Source organism: Lucilia sericata, unplaced genomic scaffold (assembly GCF_015586225.1).
Source record: "Lucilia sericata isolate MDLA Ls3-8-SP2 unplaced genomic scaffold, ASM1558622v1 Contig000185F_arrow, whole genome shotgun sequence".
Classification (NCBI taxonomy): Eukaryota; Metazoa; Arthropoda; class Insecta; order Diptera; family Calliphoridae; genus Lucilia; species Lucilia sericata.
This window is the reverse complement of record NW_023994213.1, coordinates 26471-49501: the sequence shown is the minus strand read 5'-3', so window position 1 is coordinate 49501 and position 23031 is coordinate 26471. Positions and strand designations below refer to the sequence as shown.

At 29.9% G+C, this 23031-nt stretch overlaps 1 protein-coding gene across 1 annotated transcript; it reads right to left on the bottom strand.

Moving 5' to 3' along the window:
* Positions 1-11198: 11198 nt before the first annotated feature.
* On the bottom strand, positions 11199-20352 carry LOC119601689. The gene is made up of 6 exons (XM_037952816.1): positions 20179-20352; positions 15003-15119; positions 14317-14904; positions 14153-14242; positions 13617-14050; positions 11199-11514 (listed from the first exon to the last, which is right to left on the bottom strand). The coding sequence occupies exons 1-6, from the start codon at positions 20350-20352 to the stop codon at positions 11256-11258; spliced, it is 1662 nt and encodes a 553-aa protein (XP_037808744.1). The 3' UTR covers positions 11199-11255.
* Positions 20353-23031: the final 2679 nt, after the last annotated feature.

The following is a 23031-nucleotide window of genomic DNA, read 5'->3' as shown; positions in this document are numbered from 1 at the left end:
CCTTGATTATATTTAATTGTTGTTTTTAAGGTTTTTTCTCCAGTTTTTCCCTGCTGCCACTGGTTGCAACTTTTTGTTTTAAAAAATCTAGACGTTAAAGGATGTGTTTTGTTTTTTTTGTGAAAATGTTTGACATTTTAATTAATTAAATTAAAATCTTTCGAAAAACAACAGTGAATAATGACTAGATTTTGCTTTAAACCAAAAAGTGTTTTAAATGTTAATTTTAATTACTATTCAAGAGCAAATTATGAAAATTAAGTACACTTTGAAAATATTATAGTAAGAAATTTTTAATAGGGAATGAGAAATGTTTAAAAGTAATTAAAATAAGTTTTTTACCCACTAAAAAGTTATTCAACTCTAATTTCGTTTAAGATTTAAATAATACTTTTTTGCTTGCTTTTTATTCAAAATACATATTAAACGTGACTTAACAATGACTTGAAATTTTCAACTAAACAAATTAAAGTCTTGTCAATAAGGAAGAAATGTTTTCTCAAGAAAATGCTACTGTTGTAACAGGAAATTTTGATTATTTTCACCTTAAATGTATTAATCAAGAATGACTTGACACTCACACCTTAAAAAGTTTATTTTTCTAGCAAAAAAAAAATAAAACTACTTTTTTTTATCATTTTTCAAAGTGTATTCAAGTGAAAATAAAAAAGTGATGAAATTAATGATTTTACATCATTTTCATTTCTATATAAAATTTTATTGAAATTTATAAGACTGTGTTCGAGACAACTACCTACTTTTTATCCATGTAACAAATGAGATAAAGTTTTGTTATTGCAATTGTTGTAAAACAGTTTTATTTGTATTCATAAATATTTTTTCGTTCGTTTTCGTTTCGAAATTGCCATAAAAATACAAAATTTATCAGGTGATCTATAGAAACAAATGACAAGAACGTGACTTTCAATTTGTATTTAAATGCAAAGTGAGGAGACATACGAAGTTGAAGTCTTATAGATGTACATGTAAACTACATACATACACGAAGTTGAAGTCTTATAAATGTTCATGTAAACTACCTACATTATGTTTTAAGGACCTTTAAATTCATGTGTAAATGTAGAAAATTTATGTATTAGTGTATGAAGGTAAAAATAAGCATAAATAATATACAAATATATGTATATATTTCGAGCAAATGGGGTATGAGTAATGTGTTTGTGCTTTAAGAGCATTTGGAACAACTTTTTCTATTCTTCGCCTACATTCAATTGCTTATGAAGTATATTGGGTTTGTAACACTGCAATGAACTACTGGGTTCATGTTATACTGCATGATCGATCGAATTTCTAGAATTCACAGTGGTTTAGAAACGCTTAATATGGAAATGATTGGATACTGGAACTATCGTATCGAGATTTCATAGAAACCTAGTCTGTAGTCTAGACTATAGTCTAGTCTATATTCTAGTATATAGTCTAGTCTATAGTCTAGTCTATAGTCTAGTATATAGTCTAGTCTATAGTCTAGTCTATAGTCTAGTCTATAGTCTAGTCTATAGTCTAGTCTATAGTCTAGTCTAGAGTCTAGTCTAGAGTCTAGTCTAGAGTCTAGTCTAGAGTCTAGTCTAGAGTCTAGTCTAGAGTCTAGTCTAGAGTCTAGTCTAGAGTCTAGTCTAGAGTCTAGTCTAGAGTCTAGTCTAGAGTCTAGTCTAGAGTCTAGTCTAGAGTCTAGTCTAGAGTCTAGTCTAGAGTCTAGTCTAGAGTCTAGTCTAGAGTCTAGTCTAGAGTCTAGTCTAGAGTCTAGTCTAGAGTCTAGTATATAGTCTAGTCTATAGTCTAGTCTATAGTCTAGTCTATAGTCTAGTCTATAGTATAGTATATAGTCTAGTCTATAGTCTAGTCTATAGTCTAGTATATAGTCTAGTCTATAGTTTAGTCTATAGTCTAGTCTATAGTCTAGTCTATAGTCTAGTCTATAGTCTAGTCTAGAGTCTAGTCTAGAGTTTAGTCTTTAGTATAGTCTAGAGTCTAGTCTATAGCCTAGTCTATAGCCTAGTCTATAGTCTAGTATAGTCTATAGTCTAGTCTATAGTCTAGTCTATAGTCTAGTCTATAGTCTAGTCTATAGTCTAGTCTATAGTCTAGTCTATAGTCTAGTCTATAGTCTAGTCTATAGTCTAGTCTATAGTCTAGTCTATAGTCTAGTCTATAGTCTAGTCTATAGTCTAGTCTATAGTCTAGTCTATAGTCTAGTCTATAGTCTAGTCTATAGTCTAGTCTATAGTCTAGTCTATAGTCTAGTCTATAGTCTAGTCTATAGTCTAGTCTATAGTCTAGTCTATAGTCTAGTCTATAGTCTAGTCTATAGTCTAGTCTATAGTCTAGTCTATAGTCTAGTCTATAGTCTAGTCTATAGTCTAGTCTATAGTCTAGTCTATAGTCTAGTCTATAGTCTAGTCTATAGTCTAGTCTATAGTCTAGTCTATAGCCTAGTCTATAGTCTAGTCTATAGTCTAGTCTATAGTCTCTATATAGTCTAGTCTATAGTCTAGTCTATAGTCTAGTCTATAGTCTAGTCTATAGTCTAGTCTATAGTCTAGTCTATAGTCTAGTCTATAGTCTAGTCTATAGTCTAGTCTATAGTCTAGTCTATAGTCTAGTCTATAGTCTAGTCTATAGTCTAGTCTATAATCTAGTCTATAGTCTAGTCTATAGTCTAGTCTATAGTCTAGTCTATAGTCTAGTCTATAGTCTAGTCTATAGTCTAGTCTATAGTCTAGTCTATAGTCTAGTCTATAGTCTAGTCTATAGTCTAGTCTATAGTCTAGTCTATAGTCTAGTCTATAGTCTAGTCTATAGTCTAGTCTATAGTCTAGTCTATAGTCTAGTCTATAGTCTAGTCTATAGTCTAGTCTATAGTCTAGTCTATAGTCTAGTCTATAGTCTAGTCTATAGTCTAGTCTATAGTCTAGTCTATAGTCTAGTCTATAGTCTAGTCTATAGTCTAGTCTATAGTCTAGTCTATAGTCTAGTCTATAGTCTAGTCTATAGTCTAGTCTATAGTCTAGTCTATAGTCTAGTCTATAGTCTAGTCTATAGTCTAGTCTATAGTCTAGTCTATAGTCTAGTCTATAGTCTAGTCTATAGTCTAGTCTATAGTCTAGTCTATAGTCTAGTCTATAGTCTAGTCTATAGTCTAGTCTATAGTCTAGTCTATAGTCTAGTCTATAGTCTAGTCTATAGTCTAGTCTATAGTCTAGTCTATAGTCTAGTCTATAGTCTAGTCTATAGTCTAGTCTATAGTCTAGTCTATAGTCTAGTCTATAGTCTAGTCTATAGTCTAGTCTATAGTATAGTCTATAGTCTAGTCTATAGTCTAGTCTATAGTCTAGTCTATAGTCTAGTCTATAGTCTAGTCTATAGTCTAGTCTATAGTCTAGTCTATAGTCTAGTCTATAGTCTAGTCTATAGTCTAGTCTAGTCTAGTCTATAGTCTAGTCTATAGTCTAGTCTATAGTCTAGTCTATAGTCTAGTCCTTAGTCTAGTCATAGTCTAGCTATAGTCTAGTCTATAGTCTAGTCTATAGTCTAGTCTATAGTCTAGTCTATAGTCTAGTCTATAGTCTAGTCTATAGTCTAGTCTATAGTCTAGTCTATAGTCTAGTCTATAGTCTAGGTCTCTAGTCTAGTCTATAGTCTAGTCTATAGTCTAGTCTATAGTCTAGTCTATAGTCTAGTCTATAGTCTAGTCTATAGTCTAGTCTATAGTCTAGTCTATAGTCTAGTCTATAGTCTAGTCTAGTATAGTCTAGTCTATAGTCTAGTCTATAGTCTAGTCTATAGTCTAGTCTATAGTCTAGTCTATAGTCTAGTCTATAGTCTAGGTCTATAGTTCTAGTCTATAGTCTAGTCTATAGTCTAGTCTATAGTCTAGTCTATAGTCTAGTCTATAGTCTAGTCTATAGTCTAGTCTATAGTCTAGTCTATAGTTCTAGTCTTAGTCTAGTCTATAGTCTAGTCCATAGTCTAGTCTATAGTCTAGTCTATAGTCTAGTCTATAGTCTAGTCTAGTCTAGTCTATAGTCTAGTCTATAGTCTAGTCTATAGTCTAGTCTATAGTCTAGTCTATAGTCTAGTCTATAGTCTAGTCTATAGTCTAGTATATAGTCTAGTCTAGAGTCTAGTCTAGAGTCTAGTCTAGAGTCTAGTCAAGAGTCTAGACTAGAGTCTAGTCTAGAGTCTAGTCTAGAGTCTAGTGTAGAGTCTAGTCTAGAGTCTAGCCTAGAGTCTAGTCTAGAGTCTAGTGTAGAGTCTAGTCTAGAGTCTAGTCTAGAGTCTAGTCCGGAGTCTAGTCCGGAGTCTAGTCTAGAGTCTAGTCTAGAGTCTAGTGTAGAGTCTAGTGTAGAGTCTAGTCTAGAGTCTAGTCTATAGTCTAGTCTATAGTCTAGTCTATAGTCTAGTCTATAGTCTAGTATATAGTCTAGTCTAAAGTCTAGTTTGGAGTCTAGTCTATAGGATGTAGAAATCCAACTCTGCCGCCTAGCTAATTTCACACAATTTATATGGCTTATATGTACATAAATACCAGAATAAAATTGGCAACGTTGTTTTAACTTAATTCAAATTTCATTTTTGTTTTATGTTTTTCTAGTTTTCGTTTTTTTTTTTATTTTCACAAAATTGTGGTGTCACATCAGTCTGAGGTTTTGGAATAGATGATACGTGATTATTTTACTTAAAAATATGATGATTGTCGTATGATTGTAGTAGTTTAATACTAATCTCGCTACATGTCACTCACTATCTTAAAAAAACGAACACACACATACAACTCTTTAAAGTTTTGAGCCTATAAATAGCTAAGTCCTCTTATTTTAATAAGTTTACATATAACAACTATAATTTTCATTAACACTGTTTAAATCCAAAACAAATCTCTGTCATAATATTTGTTGTAACTGTCAGTTGTAGACATTTAAAATGCGTAAAACAAATCTAAAACAAAAAACTTTTTTTTATTCTCAAAAAAATTAAAACAAGTCTCACAAACAAATTAAATAAATTAAGTAAACAACATGTAACACCTTTCTCATAACATTATATTACCAAAATTATGAAAATGTTGTAATAAAAAACTACGCCTTTTTTTCAAATATTTGTACAACATTGTACACATATGAAATTTAAATCTAATAAAAATTTAGTTTTCATCTTTTTAGCTTAAAAAACTAAATGGTTTCTTCCTCTGGTTCTTCCTTTTTTCCACAATTTTATAAAATTGTGGTAAAATTATCATTATGTGAATCATGTGCAAATTGTAAATGTTAACAATAAGTGGAGGTAGTGTGTATACATGTGTTAACACAGGGAACCGGAAATATATTTATACATTCTCACGCATACCCTCCCATTTTCATTTCATTTATGTTAAAAACAAAACTGAACACTTCATTTCCTTTACTTCCTGGTTTCAATTATTGTTCTCGTAATCGTTTGCCTTTTATCGGTTTCTCTTTTTTTGTTTAAGTCTTTGTTAATGATTGTGGAAATAAGGAAATGAGGGACAGATTTATATAAAAGTTATTTAATTCTATTTAAAGAATGGAAAATACTTATTGCAAGAGGCTCATATGTATTTATATGTACGTTTTCTAAGTATTAATAGATGTAGTTTTGTTTTATAAAAGGCCCTAAAGTATGCTTCAGTTATATGTATAAGTACAATGTTCGAATATTAATTGAGTATGGGAAAAAGTGTTTTCTTTGAACAATCATAAATAGAAAAAAATTTTAAATTTTGTAATACATAGTACAAACTTTTTTAACAAGGAAACTTACAAAAGTATATATATTCTGAGTCCTTATTAAACAGTACAGCGATGAATATCGGCATAATCAAGTTTTATATGAACAAAAATTGCTCTATTTGAACCTACCACTCAGAACGTTATACATGTATGTACAGCCATGAAAATAGGCATAAAAAAGTTTTATGGAAACATAATTCTTCTTTCCGAATTTGATGAGGATTGATCCCTGACCATAACCCCTGTATACGGTTTCCTTCAGAGAAGGGTTTACTTATATAAAAAAACGAGTGTTCGTTATTTAATAATACGAGAATAGTGATGAAATTCGCCATAAACAAGTTCCATACAAAACAAAATAGTTAGTTAGTTAGTTAGTTAGTTAGTTAGTTAGTTAGTTAGTTAGTTAGTTAGTTAGTTAGTTAGTTAGTTAGTTAGTTAGTTAGTTAGTTAGTTAGTTAGTTAGTTAGTTAGTTAGTAGTTAGTTAGTTAGTTAGTTAGTTAGTTAGTTAGTTAGTTAGTTAGTTAGTTAGTTAGTTAGTTAGTTAGTTAGTTAGTAGTTAGTTAGTTAGTTAGTTAGTTAGTTAGTTAGTTAGTTAGTTAGTAGTTAGTTAGTTAGTTAGTTAGTTAGTAGTTAGTTAGTTAGTTAGTTAGTTAGTTTAGTTAGTTAGTTAGTTAGTTAGTTAGTTAGTTAGTTAGTAGTTAGTTAGTTAGTTAGTTAGTTAGTTAGTTAGTTAGTTAGTTAGTTAGTTAGTTAGTTAGTTAGTTAGTTAGTTAGTTAGTTAGTTAGTTAGTTAGTTAGTTAGTTAGTTAGTTAGTTAGTTAGTAGTTAGTTAGTTAGTTAGTTAGTTAGTTAGTTAGTTAGTTAGTTAGTTAGTTAGTTAGTTAGTTAGTTAGTTAGTTAGTTAGTTAGTAGTTAGTTAGTTAGTTAGTTAGTTAGTTAGTTAGTTAGTTAGTTAGTTAGTTAGTTAGTTAGTTAGTTAGTTAGTTAGTTAGTTAGTTAGTAGTTAGTTAGTTAGTTAGTTAGTTAGTAGTTAGTTAGTTAGTTAGTTAGTTAGTTAGTTAGTTAGTTAGTTAGTTAGTTAGTTAGTTAGTTAGTTAGTTAGTTAGTTAGTAGTTAGTTAGTTAGTTAGTAGTTAGTTAGTTAGTTAGTTAGTTAGTTAGTTAGTTAGTTAGTTAGTTAGTTAGTTAGTTAGTTAGTTAGTTAGTTAGTAGTTAGTTAGTTAGTTAGTTAGTTAGTTAGTTAGTTAGTTAGTTAGTTAGTTAGTTAGTTAGTTAGTTAGTTAGTTAGTTAGTTAGTTAGTTAGTTAGTTAGTTAGTTAGTTAGTTAGTTAGTTAGTTAGTTAGTTAGTTAGTAGTTAGTTAGTTAGTTAGTTAGTTAGTTAGTTAGTTAGTTAGTTAGTTAGTTAGTTAGTTAGTTAGTTAGTTAGTAGTTAGTTAGTTAGTTAGTTAGTTAGTTAGTAGTTAGTTAGTTAGTTAGTTAGTTAGTTAGTTAGTTAGTTAGTAGTTAGTTAGTTAGTTAGTTAGTTAGTTAGTTAGTTAGTTAGTTAGTTAGTTAGTTAGTTAGTAGTTAGTTAGTTAGTTAGTTAGTTAGTTAGTTAGTTAGTTAGTTAGTTAGTTAGTTAGTTAGTTAGTTAGTTAGTTAGTTAGTTAGTTAGTTAGTTAGTTAGTAGTTAGTTAGTTAGTTAGTTAGTTAGTTAGTTAGTTAGTTAGTTAGTTAGTAGTTAGTTAGTTAGTTAGTTAGTTAGTTAGTTAGTTAGTTAGTTAGTTAGTTAGTTAGTTAGTTAGTTAGTTAGTTAGTTAGTAGTAGTTAGTTAGTTAGTTAGTTAGTTAGTTAGTTAGTTAGTTAGTTAGTTAGTTAGTTAGTTAGTTAGTTAGTTAGTTAGTTAGTTAGTTAGTTAGTTAGTTAGTTAGTTAGTTAGTTAGTTAGTTAGTTAGTTAGTTAGTTAGTTAGTTAGTTAGTTAGTTAGTTAGTTAGTTAGTTAGTTAGTTAGTTAGTTAGTTAGTTAGTTAGTTAGTTAGTTAGTTAGTTAGTTAGTTAGTTAGTTAGTTAGTTAGTTAGTTAGTTAGTAGTTAGTTAGTTAGTAGTTAGTTAGTTAGTTAGTTAGTTAGTTAGTTAGTTAGTTAGTTAGTTAGTTAGTAGTTAGTTAGTTAGTTAGTTAGTTAGTTAGTTAGTTAGAAGCATTATTTGGTAAGAAGCATTATTTGGTATGTAACAAACTTTTAAAATTTATTTTACCTATTTTTACAATTTCTTCAAATTGAATTCATTTAATAAAAACTAACAAAATAATTGTTTAGAGACACATCTTAGAAATTAAATTTATGAAACGAATATTACATAAAACTAGAAAAACAAATAAATATGCAATTGTACACACGATAACATTGGGAAAATTCCCCAAACAATACGACATTCAAATATTTATTACTCTCAGATGTAATAAACAAACAGACACATAAATGAACGAAAAATAAAAAATAAATAAACCAAATAAAAATACAAAGATGTGAACAAAATAAAACTAATTTCCATCACCTTTTTTATAATAAAACAAGTGCGAAACAATCGAATGGACCAGGACACAAAAATCCTTGGTTTCTTGTTTTATTAACTAAACTTTTTATATTTACATAAAAACACACTCACTTTTTATGCAGATGTACATTTGTTTAGAATTGAGGACTAAAGGAATTCCCTGGTTTCTTAAAGTTTTATTAAAAAACACACACAAATATAAACAAATAAATTTACTATTTTATAAACATTCAATAAAACTTTTGCACAAACTTACACACCTTTACATCTTTAGTTGTATTTAGTTACAAACATTCTGAAATGAATTTCAAATAAACTGAACTCAACTCAATTCTCTGGTAGTTTGCTAACAAAACTTTATGATGTTTTTGTTATATTATTTGTATTTTTTTTTATTATTTGAAATTTCGTTTAACATTTTTGTAGTATATTTTTTGTGAGTTTTTGTAAATTTTTATGTGCCATCTGCAACGTCATTACACATTTTTGTGTTTAAAATTTCAGTTCGATATTTTCTTCTAGTTTTGTTGTTTTATTTTAAAATTTTTTGTGTTCAGGGCAAACACCATTCATCCATCTAGTAGTTTTTGGGTCCATTTATCTAACGTAGCAACCGACGGACCGAATAACCAACCAACATCCATCCATACATCCATCTGCAATGCCTGAACCTTGTCAGCAGCGACCACCGTGTTACTTACACAGCCAACAGTAGCAACAGCAACAACAATATGCTGCTGCTAATTCTGCTTCTTTTGCTTTTTAACAGTCGTCCAAATGAATTTACGAATGTGCTTTACATGTTTGCGGTGGTAGTGGTAACAGTGGTTCAATTGCTACCAAAAGAAACAACAACTAAAACAAAACAAACGAACACATAAACATACAAATTAACAAATGTTACGAATGTACATACATACGAACAAACATAAATATTCACACTCGTAAATCGTCACATCATCCACAACAATTGTTATTGCTGTTCTTTTCTTTACAAATGTATGTTTGTTATTGTTGTTTTTGTATGTTGTTAACCCAATTTTTGTCGTCACTGCTGTATGGAAGTAGAATTTTAACATTTATTGTTAGTTTAACACTGTTACTTTTGGAAATGTTTAAGTTCCATTTACTGTTATATGTTTAACAGAAAGCTTTTTTTGCATGCAATGCTTTTAAAACTGTACTGAACAGACCACTTTGCTTAATGTTAAAGTCAGATACATAATTTTAACATCAACAATTTAAACAACATACTGATTTTATTATTGATATGTATTAATTGATTATGTATTAAAATTATTTATGGACGGATTTTGCTGATTTTAAATAGGAAATTTCTCGAAAGCATGTCCGACAGAATAATTGAAGATTTGGATCCCGAAGATATCTGGGGTCTTCAGAAAACTGATTTAATCAGACACACAGACGGACAGACAGACAGACACACATGGCTTAATCGACTCATATCTATAAGGATTCAGAATATATATACTTTATAGGGTCGGAAAATTATATTGTGGAAATTACAAACGGAATGACAAACTTATATATACCTTTCTCACGTTCCTCTTATTTCCTTGATGAAAGACCATCATCTTGGTGTATTGCAGTCCCAGGGTAAAGAGGTGCTATCAGTACCTCTAGTCTACCGGAACTATAATCTGGTGATGTCATTTCTCTCCTCGGCTAGTCTTTGGAATGATTTGACATGGGGTCTAAACAGAGAACCACATAATCTGGTACTACGGTGGGCCAGTTGCCCGCAGGACTCGTCCTGTCTTGTCAGTTACCACAGTGTGTCACTGTGTGTATGACAAAGTCTCGGCTTATTTGATGGATTCGTACTTCGGTCTACCGGTTATGTCTCTATGTAGGTGCTGTTGCCGACTCAACAGAGGCCATCCCATCAGCTTCCGTTGTAAACGGAAGTGATGTTTTTGCATCTCGGAAGTTAAGAGATTAGATAGCTCAAGTACTTGAGCACGTACACTGGACCGGATCTTACATATATGTAAGAAGCACAATGGGGCGGAGGTGAGTCGTTACAAAAGCTCACCCAGTAGTTGCAAAAGACCACCGTGAAATAGGCCAACATGGCAGCTGTTCACGTAAAGCACTCGACATTAATACCCTTCTACGAAGGTGAAGGGTATAAAAATTAAGATGAAAAGAGTGTTTCTTTTTACGTTAGAATGACGTATACTGAATATACTTACTTGCTTTAAACTACAAATTATATTACTCATACGCCTCATTCCAAACAAATGTCATTGTGAAAACAAAAACATTTACATGTTCTGTTGCACAATAAATATTCAATTACATCCCTTAATCCCTTATAATTAAGAAGTCAACATTTTTGTTATATAAAAAAATCTTTATTTTTAAATAAATTTTCTTTAAAATTATATACATACAGGATTTTTAATTAATTTCGACTAATTTTATACTTTCGTAACAAACGAACGAACAAACAAGGATTGAATTTATTAAAAGTAAATGAACAAGTTTTGCATTAAACAGTTGTTGTTGTTGTATAAACAATACAAACACAGAGAAATAGTTTTGCCAAGTATTTCTGTTCAAATCCTTAACGTGGCTAAGAACTAACTTTTTACCATCTTACTACCTGGAAAGTTGGTGAAAGTTTAGTTTAGATATATATTTTCTTTAGTCTGGTAAATGATAACAACAAATAAACTCAATTAAAATAGTTTTTTTGTTTTCTTTTTATGGTTTCTTGTCTTCATGTTCCTCTGTTCCTTACTGCAACACTTTCAATAAAACGGAGGGTGAAACATAATAAACGAAGTTTATTGCAACTAAAAGATGCAATTGGGAACAAAATAAAGAAATTAAATGTAGATTTCATGACGACGTGGATTTTTCATTACTTCACTCTTTGTTCTTTTTTTTTCTTCTCTAGCATTGCACTAAATTTTGCTTTATTCGGAGTTACAACCGGGAGTGCCATAAAGCAAATTGTCCAATTTTAATTTTCTATTTGTTAGCACTGGTGGCGCCCCATGGCCGGGACGACCCCAAAATGTATCAAAGACCATGAAATGTTGATTACACTCATCCCTGTCGAGCTGTTGAGCCACGCTAATCGAACGTCTTTTTTGTGCAACTTGACAATTGAGGTCATGCAAGTAACGCATATCAGTGGTTGCAACATCAGCTGCTGCTGCCGCTGTGTGGAGTCTATTTATACAGATGCAATTCAATACAATAATGGTTGTAAGTAGTAGTTGTTGTTGTAGTAGTTTTAAGGGTGTTGTTGTAGGGTTTAAGGGTGTTGTTAGTACGAGTTGTTTTTAAAATATAAATGTTGGTTAGTTTGTTTTCTGGTTTCAAGTTATAGATTAGTAAAATTAAACTTAATGCAAGAAATTCTAAAATATGCACTTGTGGGGGCAGTAGTTTGTTGTTGTTTCAAGTAGTTTGTTGTTGAAACTTGTTGTAATTACAACTACTTCTTTGGCAATTGTAATTTAATAACAATTGTTACTGTTCTGCTGGTTTTATTAGTTAGAAGGAAAAACATATAACACGCACACACATAACATATAGATTTAAACGCACACACATACAATGTAAAGTTTTTAAAAGATTTACGAAAAAAAGTAGAGGAAAAAGAAGTTACAAATACAAATACATAAATAAATTTTTTTAAATTGATTTTTGTACATTTTTGAATGAACAGATAAAAAACAAGTGCATGCAGAACATTAATTATTGTGGTGATTAAGATAATGAGAAATATACATGATTTGTACATGAAATGATTGGAATTTTGTTCGATATTTTTGGGTAATTATCATGGTTAGCGTTTTTTAAATTAAAAAAATATCTAATTGGTTGAATTTTTTTATATGTAACTTTCAAATATTTACAGAATTATCTTGTTGGTTTATAGAAATGTTGCACAGTGGGTATTATAAAACCCACTGGGTACTTTTAAAATGCGTTAAATAATGAATGAAAATCTATACCAGTCGTCTTTTTGGTACTTTCTTTACTCATCAAATGTAACTGTTTCAATTTTCTATAATACATATTGAACAATGATACATGAAATAAAACCTTTACAGTCATGATTGAATATAACCCTGCAAAGAGGTACTTTTTGATCTTTAAATAGAACTTTTTGAATTATCTATAAAGAGTTTCCATTGAATGAGAATCTGTAGTAGGTGGTTTTTTGATATCTTTACGTTTTTTAAATCTTAATAAGAAATATTTGACGAATTTCCCTTAAGTTCATTTATTCAATTTCTATGGTCAAAGGTCAAATTTTTACATATTCAAATTAGATAGATGTTAAAACAAGGGTTAAGTAAGAAAAAATACAATTCATGAAATACTTTTAATTTCTTAGAAATCGACTTGTAAATAGCGGATTGTTAAAAAATTGTTATAACGAACATTTTACCTTTGACCTGGGAAAAAAGAATTATTTCCGCCCCATTGTAACATAGAATTTACGATTCCTTAAATTAGTACAATAAATATGTTATTTATGAAAAAATACCAAACTGACCTTTGACCTTTAATATATGTATGCATATCTGGTAAAGCATTTTATTTGAATTCCCAATTATTTTCAAGAAAATTTTAGGAAACCAAACTCAAAGACACAGATGTTATGTACATTAACATTCATACATTTAGAAATCTTTAGTCTGAATTTACAAGAAAAAAAAATCTATAAAATTTTAAAAATTAATTAATTTCCTATCCACTGTGCGACATAATATGCAGCATATCAACATACAAATTTTTGAAATTATTTGCCAAACTTTGCAAATGCGTTAAAAACTCGCAGATGTTTTAAATATTTAGCAATGAATTTGTCTAAAGAACTTATTAAACTTTTTAATGCGGCAGCCAATTCTATAGATGAACTAATTATACAACAAAAATTCTATGCGATTTCATACCAATCTATGGCAGGGCATGATGTTATGATGTGCTAATTTTGTAGCCAAAAATATTGGCATAACTTTGTTTTTTTTTTCTACAAATTCCAATTCTAGTTTAATGTTTGTTTGCGTATGAGTAGGTTTGTGTGTATGTAGTTGGTGTATAATATTTGAGGGAATTGAAATGTTGGGTATAGATACATTTGTATCTAACGAATATGCAATGTGAATTTTTTCAAGCAACATGTAGTGCCATTTGTATTGTTGTTATTAATGTTGTTATTGCTGTTGTTGTTGTTATTAAAGTTTTTATTGTATTTATTGTTGCTGTTGATATTGTTGTTGTTACTATGCATGTTCATGTTCAATTTGGTAGCGTACCTATCATTTGATGCTGTACGTTTGGTTACATCCGTTGTCGATAAACTAATGGGACGTTCAAAGGCACGTCTACGTGCCAACAACGGCACCAATTCAACGCCATTATTATCAGCCATTGTCGCAGTTTTAATACCACCACCGCCACCTCTCATATTGGCACTATTGTCTGTGGTCGTATCAATCGTTTTGTTGTGCCGCAACAAACGTGGACATATTTTTGGTTTCTGTTCTTTCATTGCATTGGGATTTGTTTGTTTTTGTATCGGTTTAAGTGGGCTGGTATTTAAGATCATGGCCGGACATGTACAGGTGCACACGTCACAACATCTTGTGGGTTTACGGGAAGCACGTGATTTGCGAAATGTTGGTTTCTCCGCTGGTGTGGCAGGATTATCTTGATCTAAATCTTTAAGCATTTGTTTGTTGGTCCAACCCTAACAAAAAACAGACAATATTAGAAATAATTAGAATATTATAAATAGTAGAATAGTTTATTAATAGTTTATTGGAAAATTTTAGTATTTTTCTCAGCTTACCAAGGATTTCATAAACGAACTTCCCACTGCCTTAGGACTACGCCAGGGCTTACCACCAGGACCTGCCTTACCCCAAGGATCCTTGCTCGGCTAAATATTTTAGGAAAAAAACAAACAAAAACCAATAAAGTTTTAATTCTTCATCCTTATAATAGACATCTCACCGGCTTTTCAATTTTTTCTAATGTTTTCTTTGGTCTTGTTGACATCACTTTTGCCTCCACCGACTTGGCATTCTTGTGCTCCAACAACAAAGGACACTTGTCACTTTCGGTAACCACAATTTTTTCCAACATCGGTTTACCCTTTGTGGCAGCATTGGGTTTATAACGCACTTCTATGTCAACATGCCCCTTGTTGCGAAATGACATGGATGGATGATCTTTTAAGGTAATTTGCAAACTTTCAGCATGTTTATTGCCATCGCTCTTAATACCAATACCTCCTCCAGCCCCTATATTAGTAGCTCCACCACCATTGCCACCACTACTAGTAGCTGCTGTACCCACATCACGTTCACACAGTGTTAAAGTGCTACTGGCTTGTATGGGACGTGCATTATCACCACTTATATGTTGCACTGCATGATGTGTGTGAGCGGTGACACGAGGCACCGAATGGTGTTGCTGCTGGTGGTGATGATGATGATAATGAGGATGATATGCGGCTACTGGATCTAAGCAACGTTTGTGTTTAGCAAAATAATCACTAAAACGACATGGTTGCAATGAAGTCAAACGATGAGTAGTGGTCTAAAGCAAAACACAAACAAAAATCAAATGTACACAAACCAACAATAAATAACAAATTAAAATTTTTAATTAACAACATTATTGCAGTTTATACTAACAATTGGTGCGGTGGAATGTAGACCCACTGCTGTTATATCCTTTCGTCTCACATCTATGTTGGGGGCACCACCTCCTGGTCTACCCCAAGGGCAGTGTTTAACAAATAATTCATAATACTAGAAGGCAAAAGAGAAGAAGTGCAAAAATAACATTTAAATATTAAGTGAGAAAATTCAAATTTATTTATTCAAGTCTACAATAATTTTTCATTAATATTTTCATAATTTATAACAAAGTTTTTGTTGCAACAGTAGTTTATTGTTGCTACTTGGCTACTGTTTGGCAAACACGTGCAGACACCAATTATTAATATAAACATTGATTTTCAGACATCAGAATTCGTCTACGTCTGCTTTTCTTTCTTTCGGAGTTTGTGTCGAATTGTTCCACCTCTGTGTCTGTTCGCATTTGTTGCAAAAGTTTTCTAAATTTAGCCAGATATTGATTTGAATTTATAGGTTGTTGTTATAGTTGCAAATACATAATCAAATGCACACATGTACATACCAACAATAAACATACTAACATTGTTGCAAATACAAAATTTTGTCTGACTTTGCCAAAGTAGAATTCATAATAATCGTAGTCACGCAATTTGCCAAAAATATAAAAAAGCTTGATAACATGGTAATTTTTTGCTACTTAAAGGGAAATGGGAGTTCTGAAATGAGGTGTTTTTTTCATAATTATAGTGCAAATTTTATTCAACATCCCAGCTTTTTAAAGAAAACTTTCTTCCCTTATGCACTAAAAAGAGATAATTTTGTAAGTCGAAATGAAATGCCGAAAGTGAAAGTGAGTTAAAAAAAGTTTATAAATTGTTCATAGATTAAATAAAATTTAATAACATTACCTTTGTACATACCCTGTACTGTATACATCTATTTATTTGTATACATTGTGTCTCTATGTCATTTATTTATTTAAATTTAGTTAAGAAAATAATGTCATTTCTATCTACTTTGATAAATTATCGATATAGTCTTTTATAAAAACATATATTTTAAATTATTTTTTTTTTGCGACAAATTCATTCACATTTGCTAAAAAGGTCATTAAACTTTTACAAAGCAAGGGGAAGTATGCAAACACATCATTTTGCCTTACAATTTATTTTGATTTACAGAAAGAAAATAAAAGTGACACAATGACTGACAATGCTTTTAAACTGTTTGTGATGATGTTTGTAACGCACAAAAATAATGGTCACGCACCCACCTTAAAGTATACAGATTGACTCAGAATCAATATCTGAGTCGAATAAGACATGTTCGTCCATCCGTCTGTCCGGCTGGCTGTCCATGTAAACCTTGTGCGCAAGCTACAGGCCAAGATATTTTGATAAAATTTGGACCATAAGTGTTTTTTGACACAAGGACGAAGTTTATTGAAAATGGTAGAAATCGGTCAATTATTTCACCTAGACCCCATACAACCTGACCTTCGGATTTGGGGTTTTTAACTCATAACTACGTCAAATATACTACTATCTTTCCAAAACTAAATTTTATGTAGGCATAAATGACCAACTAACTAACAAACAAACAAACAAACTAACTAACTAACTACTAACTAACTAACTAACTAACTAACTAACTAACTAACTAACTAACTAACTAACTAACTACTAACTAACTAACTAACTACTAACTAACTAACTAACTAACTAACTAACTAACTAACTAACTAACTAACTAACTAACTAACTAACTAACTAACTAACTAACTAACTACTAACTAACTAACTAACTAACTAACTAACTAACTAACTAACTAACGAACTAACTAACTAACTAACTAACTAACTAACTAACTAACTAACTAACTACTAACTAACTAACTAACTAACTAACTAACTAACTAACTAACTAACTAACTAACTAACTAACTAACTAACTAACTAACTAACTAACTAACTAACTAACTAACTAACTAACTAACTAACTAACTAACTAACTAACTAACTAACTAACTAACTAACTAACTAACTAACTAACTAACTAACTACTAACTAACTAACTACTAACTAACTAACTAACTAACTAACTAACTAACTACTAACTAACTAACTAACTAACTAACTAACTAACTAACTAACTAACTAACTAACTAACTAACTAACTAACTAACTAACTAACTAACTAACTAACTACTAACTAACTAACTAACTAACTAACTAACTAACTAACTAACTAACTAACTAACTAACTAACTAACTAACTAACTAACTAACTAACTACTAACTAACTAACTAACTAACTAACTAACTAACTAACTAACTAACTAACTAACTAACTAACTAACTAACTACTAACTAACTAACTAACTAACTAACTAACTAACTAACTAACTAACTAACTAACTACTAACTAACTAACTAACTAACTAACTAACTAACTAACTAACTAACTAACTAACTAACTAACTAACTAACTAACTACTAACTAACTAACTAACTACTAACTAACTACTAACTAACTAACTAACTAACTAACTAACTACTAACTAACTAACTAACTAACTAACTAACTAACTAACTAACTAACTAACTAACTAACTAACTAACTAACTAACTAACTAACTAACTAACTAACTAACTAACTAACTAACTAACTAACTAACTAACTAACTAACTAACTAACTAACTAACTAACTAACTAACTAACTAACTAACTAACTAACTAACTAACTAACTAACTAACTAACTAACTAACTAACTAACTAACTAACTAACTAACTAACTAACTAACTAACTAACTAACTAACTAACTAACTAACTAACTAACTAACTAACTAACTAACTAACTAACTAACTAACTAACTAACTAACTAACTAACTAACTAACTAACTAACTAACTAACTAACTACTAACTAACTAACTAACTAACTAACTAACTAACTAACTAACTAACTAACTAACTAACTAACTAACTAACTAACTAACTAACTAACTAACTAACTAACTAACTAACTAACTAACTAACTAACTAACTAACTAACTAACTAACTAACTAACTAACTAACTACTAACTAACTAACTAACTAACTAACTAACTAACTAACTAACTAACTAACTAACTAACTAACTAACTAACTAACTAACTAACTAACTAAACTAACTAACTAACTAACTAACTAACTAACTACTAACTAACTAACTAACTAACTAACTAACTAACTAACTACTAACTAACTAACTAACTAACTAACTACTAACTAACTAACTAACTAACTAACTAACTAACTAACTAACTAACTAACTAACTAACTAACTAACTAACTAACTAACTAACTAACTAACTAACTAACTAACTAACTAACTAACTAACTAACTAACTAACTAACTAACTACACTACTAACTAACTAACTAACTAACTAACTAACTAACTAACTACTACTAACTAACTAACTAACTAACTACTAACTAACTAACTAACTAACTAACTAACTACTAACTAACTAACTAACTAACTAACTAACTAACTAACTAACTAACTAATAACTAACTAACTAACTAACTAACTAACTAACTAACTAACTAACTAACTAACTAACTAACTAACTAACTAACTAACTAACTAACTAACTAACTAACTAACTAACTAACTAACTAACTAACTAACTAACTAACTAATAACTACTAACTAACTAACTAAAATTTAGCCTAATCTTGGTGTTATTGCAATCCCGGGGAAAAGAGGTGGCGACAAGTTTCGTCTAGTCTACCGGGACTATAAACTGGAATGATTTGGCATGGTATCGATACAGAGAACCACATAATCTAGTAACAAGGGAACCGGTAGCCCACGGGACTAACTACTAACTAACTAACTAACTAACTAACTAACTAACTACTAACTAACTAACTAACTAACTAACTAACTAACTAACTAACTAACTAACTAACTAACTAACTAACTAACTAACTAACTAACTAACTAACTAACTAACTAACTAACTAACTAACTAACTAACTAACTAACTAACTAACTAACTAACTAACTAACTAACTACTAACTAACTAACTAACTAACTAACTAACTAACTAACTAACTAACTAACTAACTAACTAACTAACTAACTAACTAACTAACTAACTACTAACTAACTAACTAACTACTAACTAACTAACTAACTAACTAACTAACTAACTAACTAACTAACTAACTAACTAACTAACTAACTAACTACTAACTAACTAACTAACTAACTAACTAACTAACTAACTAACTAACTAACTAACTAACTAACTAACTAACTAACTAACTAACTAACTAACTAACTAACTAACTAACTAACTAACTAACTAACTAACTAACTAACTAACTAACTAACTAACTAACTAACTAACTAACTAACTAACTAACTAACTAACTAACTACTAACTAACTAACTAACTAACTACTAACTAACTAACTAACTAACTAACTAACTAACTAACTAACTAACTAACTAACTAACTAACTAACTAACTAACTAACTAACTAACTAACTAACTAACTAACTAACTAACTAACTACTAACTAACTAACTACTAACTAACTAACTAACTAACTAACTAACTAACTAACTAACTACTAACTAACTAACTAACTAACTAACTAACTAACTAACTACTAACTAACTAACTAACTAACTAACTACTAACTAACTAACTAACTAACTAACTAACTAACTAACTAACTACTAACTAACTAACTAACTAACTAACTAACTAACTAACTAACTAACTAACTAACTAACTAACTAACTAACTACTAACTAACTAACTACTAACTAACTATCTAACTAACTAACTAACTAACTAACTAACTAACTAACTAGCTAACTAACTAACTAACTAACTAACTAACTAACATTGATGAAAGGAGGCCTAGGCATCTTCTCCTTCAAATGTCAAATTACATTTTTAAATTAAATATCGTGTTAGATTCATAAACTTTTCTTAGGCCTATTTAAACTTAAAATTCTATTTCATTTGAATTATAAATACATTTTTGACAATTTTTTTAAATATTTGGTGGACCACCCACTATTTTTTTTTTCTTTTTTTTAATTTATTATTTTATGATGACTACAAAAATTAATCCGAAACATTTAAGTCTTCGACTCTTTCACTATTTATTTAAAAATTTAAAAACAATTTATATCGTTTTCAAGATTTCATACTTACTTCCTGTTTTTCTTTTTCTTTACGTGCCATTTCTTCGGCCTTTCTACGCCTCCACATCCTCAAACTTTCTTCGGCATTTCTACGTTCCACTAGACGTCTTTTCTCATCACACCACATCAAAGGATGTTGGATGTGGTCGTGGCAAAAGGCAGCCGCTTCATCGCTTGTCGTCATTGTGTCTGCGACAAAAATCTCTCACTCACATCACACGTTTTTCTTTATCGACTTTTGCTACTTTTAGTGATTCCCTTTCTATGGTCTTTGGGCAGCAATAATCAAAATCGAAGAAGCGTAACAACATTTAAATGAACTTTATGTTCAGTAAAATTTTCTGTGGCTAACAACAACTATTACAACAATAATAATAATATTGTAGCAATGAATTTTTTTTCTTATAACTTTTGTCTATTGTGTTAAATTCGCAATAGTCTTTGTCAAGGATAATTTAACCGGAAATGGAAGTGGTGCGTTCAAGTAATAGTTTCAAACTAAAGTCTCGTGTTCTAGCTCCTACCAACAAAAAACTAAATTCCAGCAAAATAATACTAAAGGATTTTTGTTTGTTGTTGTTTTTTTTTATTGTATTTTCCCAAAGCAGACATAAAATCGTTTAAAGGCACCTTGTAGGTACCAGTTGGTAACTGGTAAATAACAAAATTTTTATAATGCGCGCGCTTTATGTTTTGGCGAAGGAAGTGACTAAAGGTAAGGAGAGAATAAGGAAACAAAATACCAGTAAATAAGTTCCTTGTTATGAATCCTTTTATATATAGTACGTGTAGTTTTTATGTTTTTTTTATAAAAAATTTTCATCTACAGACAAACTATTGGCAGTGGCAAAATTATAAAACAATAGACAACAGATTATAACATTTTCGTTTTTTTAGACTTTTTTCGACAACAAATTCCTTAGTAAGACATGCATGCATGCAATGTCCTTGTAGATAAAATTATTATTCATAAACACAATTTTCGTATAAAACAAAATTAAACAAACTGTATTCATATATCAGGTGTAGGTATGGAAGAGTATTTTTTTAGCCCGAAATCTGCACTTTATTTGGGAACACTAAAAACAAAACTGGGGAAAGTTTTATGTTTTTTTGCCCATTTATTTATGCACAGAACTTTTTATCCATAATACTGACCCTATTAGGAAAACTAAATAAAACATACTAAATGCGAAACGAACAACAACAAAAAACATCAATATCAAGTTGAAACTTTGATTGGCAGCATAAATTTTAAGCAAATATTTGACATAGTTATTATAGGAAACAGGTAATGGGTTGAATTTAAAAAGTTACTTTGATACATTGCACAGTGGGTCAGAACTTATTTACACAATGCAATACTAATAAAGCATTTAAAGTGTCTACAATTTTGATTACTTAGAGGCACTAAGGTGGCTTCTTTTACTTTATCTTTTTAGTTTATTCTAAAAAATTATATTTTTATTTGAACATTTTCATTGAAAATTTATCAAACAATTTGTAGCATAAATTATATACATACATACATACAAACATTTATCAATTCTTTTTAAATCTTTTTAATCGAATAAAGAAGTTTGATTTGAACATGATACGAGGTACAAAACTAAACTACTACAAAAACAAACTAAACATTAATTTGATTTTGATGTTTTATAAACATGACAAACACAGTTAAAGTCAAAATAAATTTGCTTCAGTTTTAGTTCTGCCAATCAAAAACATAAAAAACAACCATGTGTACATACAAAACATGACTACGACAATTTATAAAATGTTGTTGTAGCATAAAAATGGTGGGCGAGTCCTTGCACAACTTTTCTTTTGAATGTTTGAATATTTATTTGGCCCACTTTTAAATACAAACAAACAAATATTTATGCATAACTTTTTTCAACTCGCAGATATTGGGTGACTTTGGTTTATTTTAATAAAACAAAAACAAACAAAACAACGCATGTTTATAAAGCGAAAAATATTGTTTATATGTATATTTATAAAAGTTTAATAAATATTTATGTTGAAACTATTATGTTACTTTAATGTTTCGATTAGTAATTAAATTTTGTTAAAAACAATTGTGACCCGATTAACTTAAATTAAGTTTAATCAATTGCTTATCAATGGAACAACTTTTTAATAACACTGAATGATCGTTTATTTGGAGACTAAGGCCATTTTGAGGATAGAGACCACTTTGTTGCAATAGTTCCACTATAGTTCATTTCGATGGTTTCTCTTTTTATTGGCTGAACGTATATTATATATATTTTGTCGTCAACAGACATTGTAAGCTCCGAATGGCTTTAGACACCAAATTCCATTTTGTTAAGATAATCTGTGCTTACTTGAGACACAATGTGTTTTATAAAGATTTTATTTTAGAAATAATTCCGTATCTCGTGAACTATTGGAGATATCGTAATTCACATAACCGAAACGGTTTTCGAGTTGATTTGCAGTTGTTCTGTAGGTGGAATGGAGGACAAAGTGATCCCCACCACATTTGATAACCACGGCTCTATAAAACTTCCTTCTATTATGGTTAGACTCAATTATGGTCCGATCCTTATAAAATTAAATAGGGAGATTAAGTCCTTAAATATATAACATGTTTATAGCGAATTTCATACCTTTCCTTTTTCTTACAGCCAGTTATGAGTTTTAAGTAATTTTCAGAAAGGAACATTATTTGGGAAGTAGGGTCAATTATGGATCGATCCTTATCAAATTAAGTTGGAAGATTTTATAAAACTTGTTAACCCAGAGACCATAGTGTAGTTTTTTTTAGGGATGAAGCTGTTCTAAATCCGGATCTGGGCTCAGAAATTCTCCATTACACCTGGGATTCGAGATATTC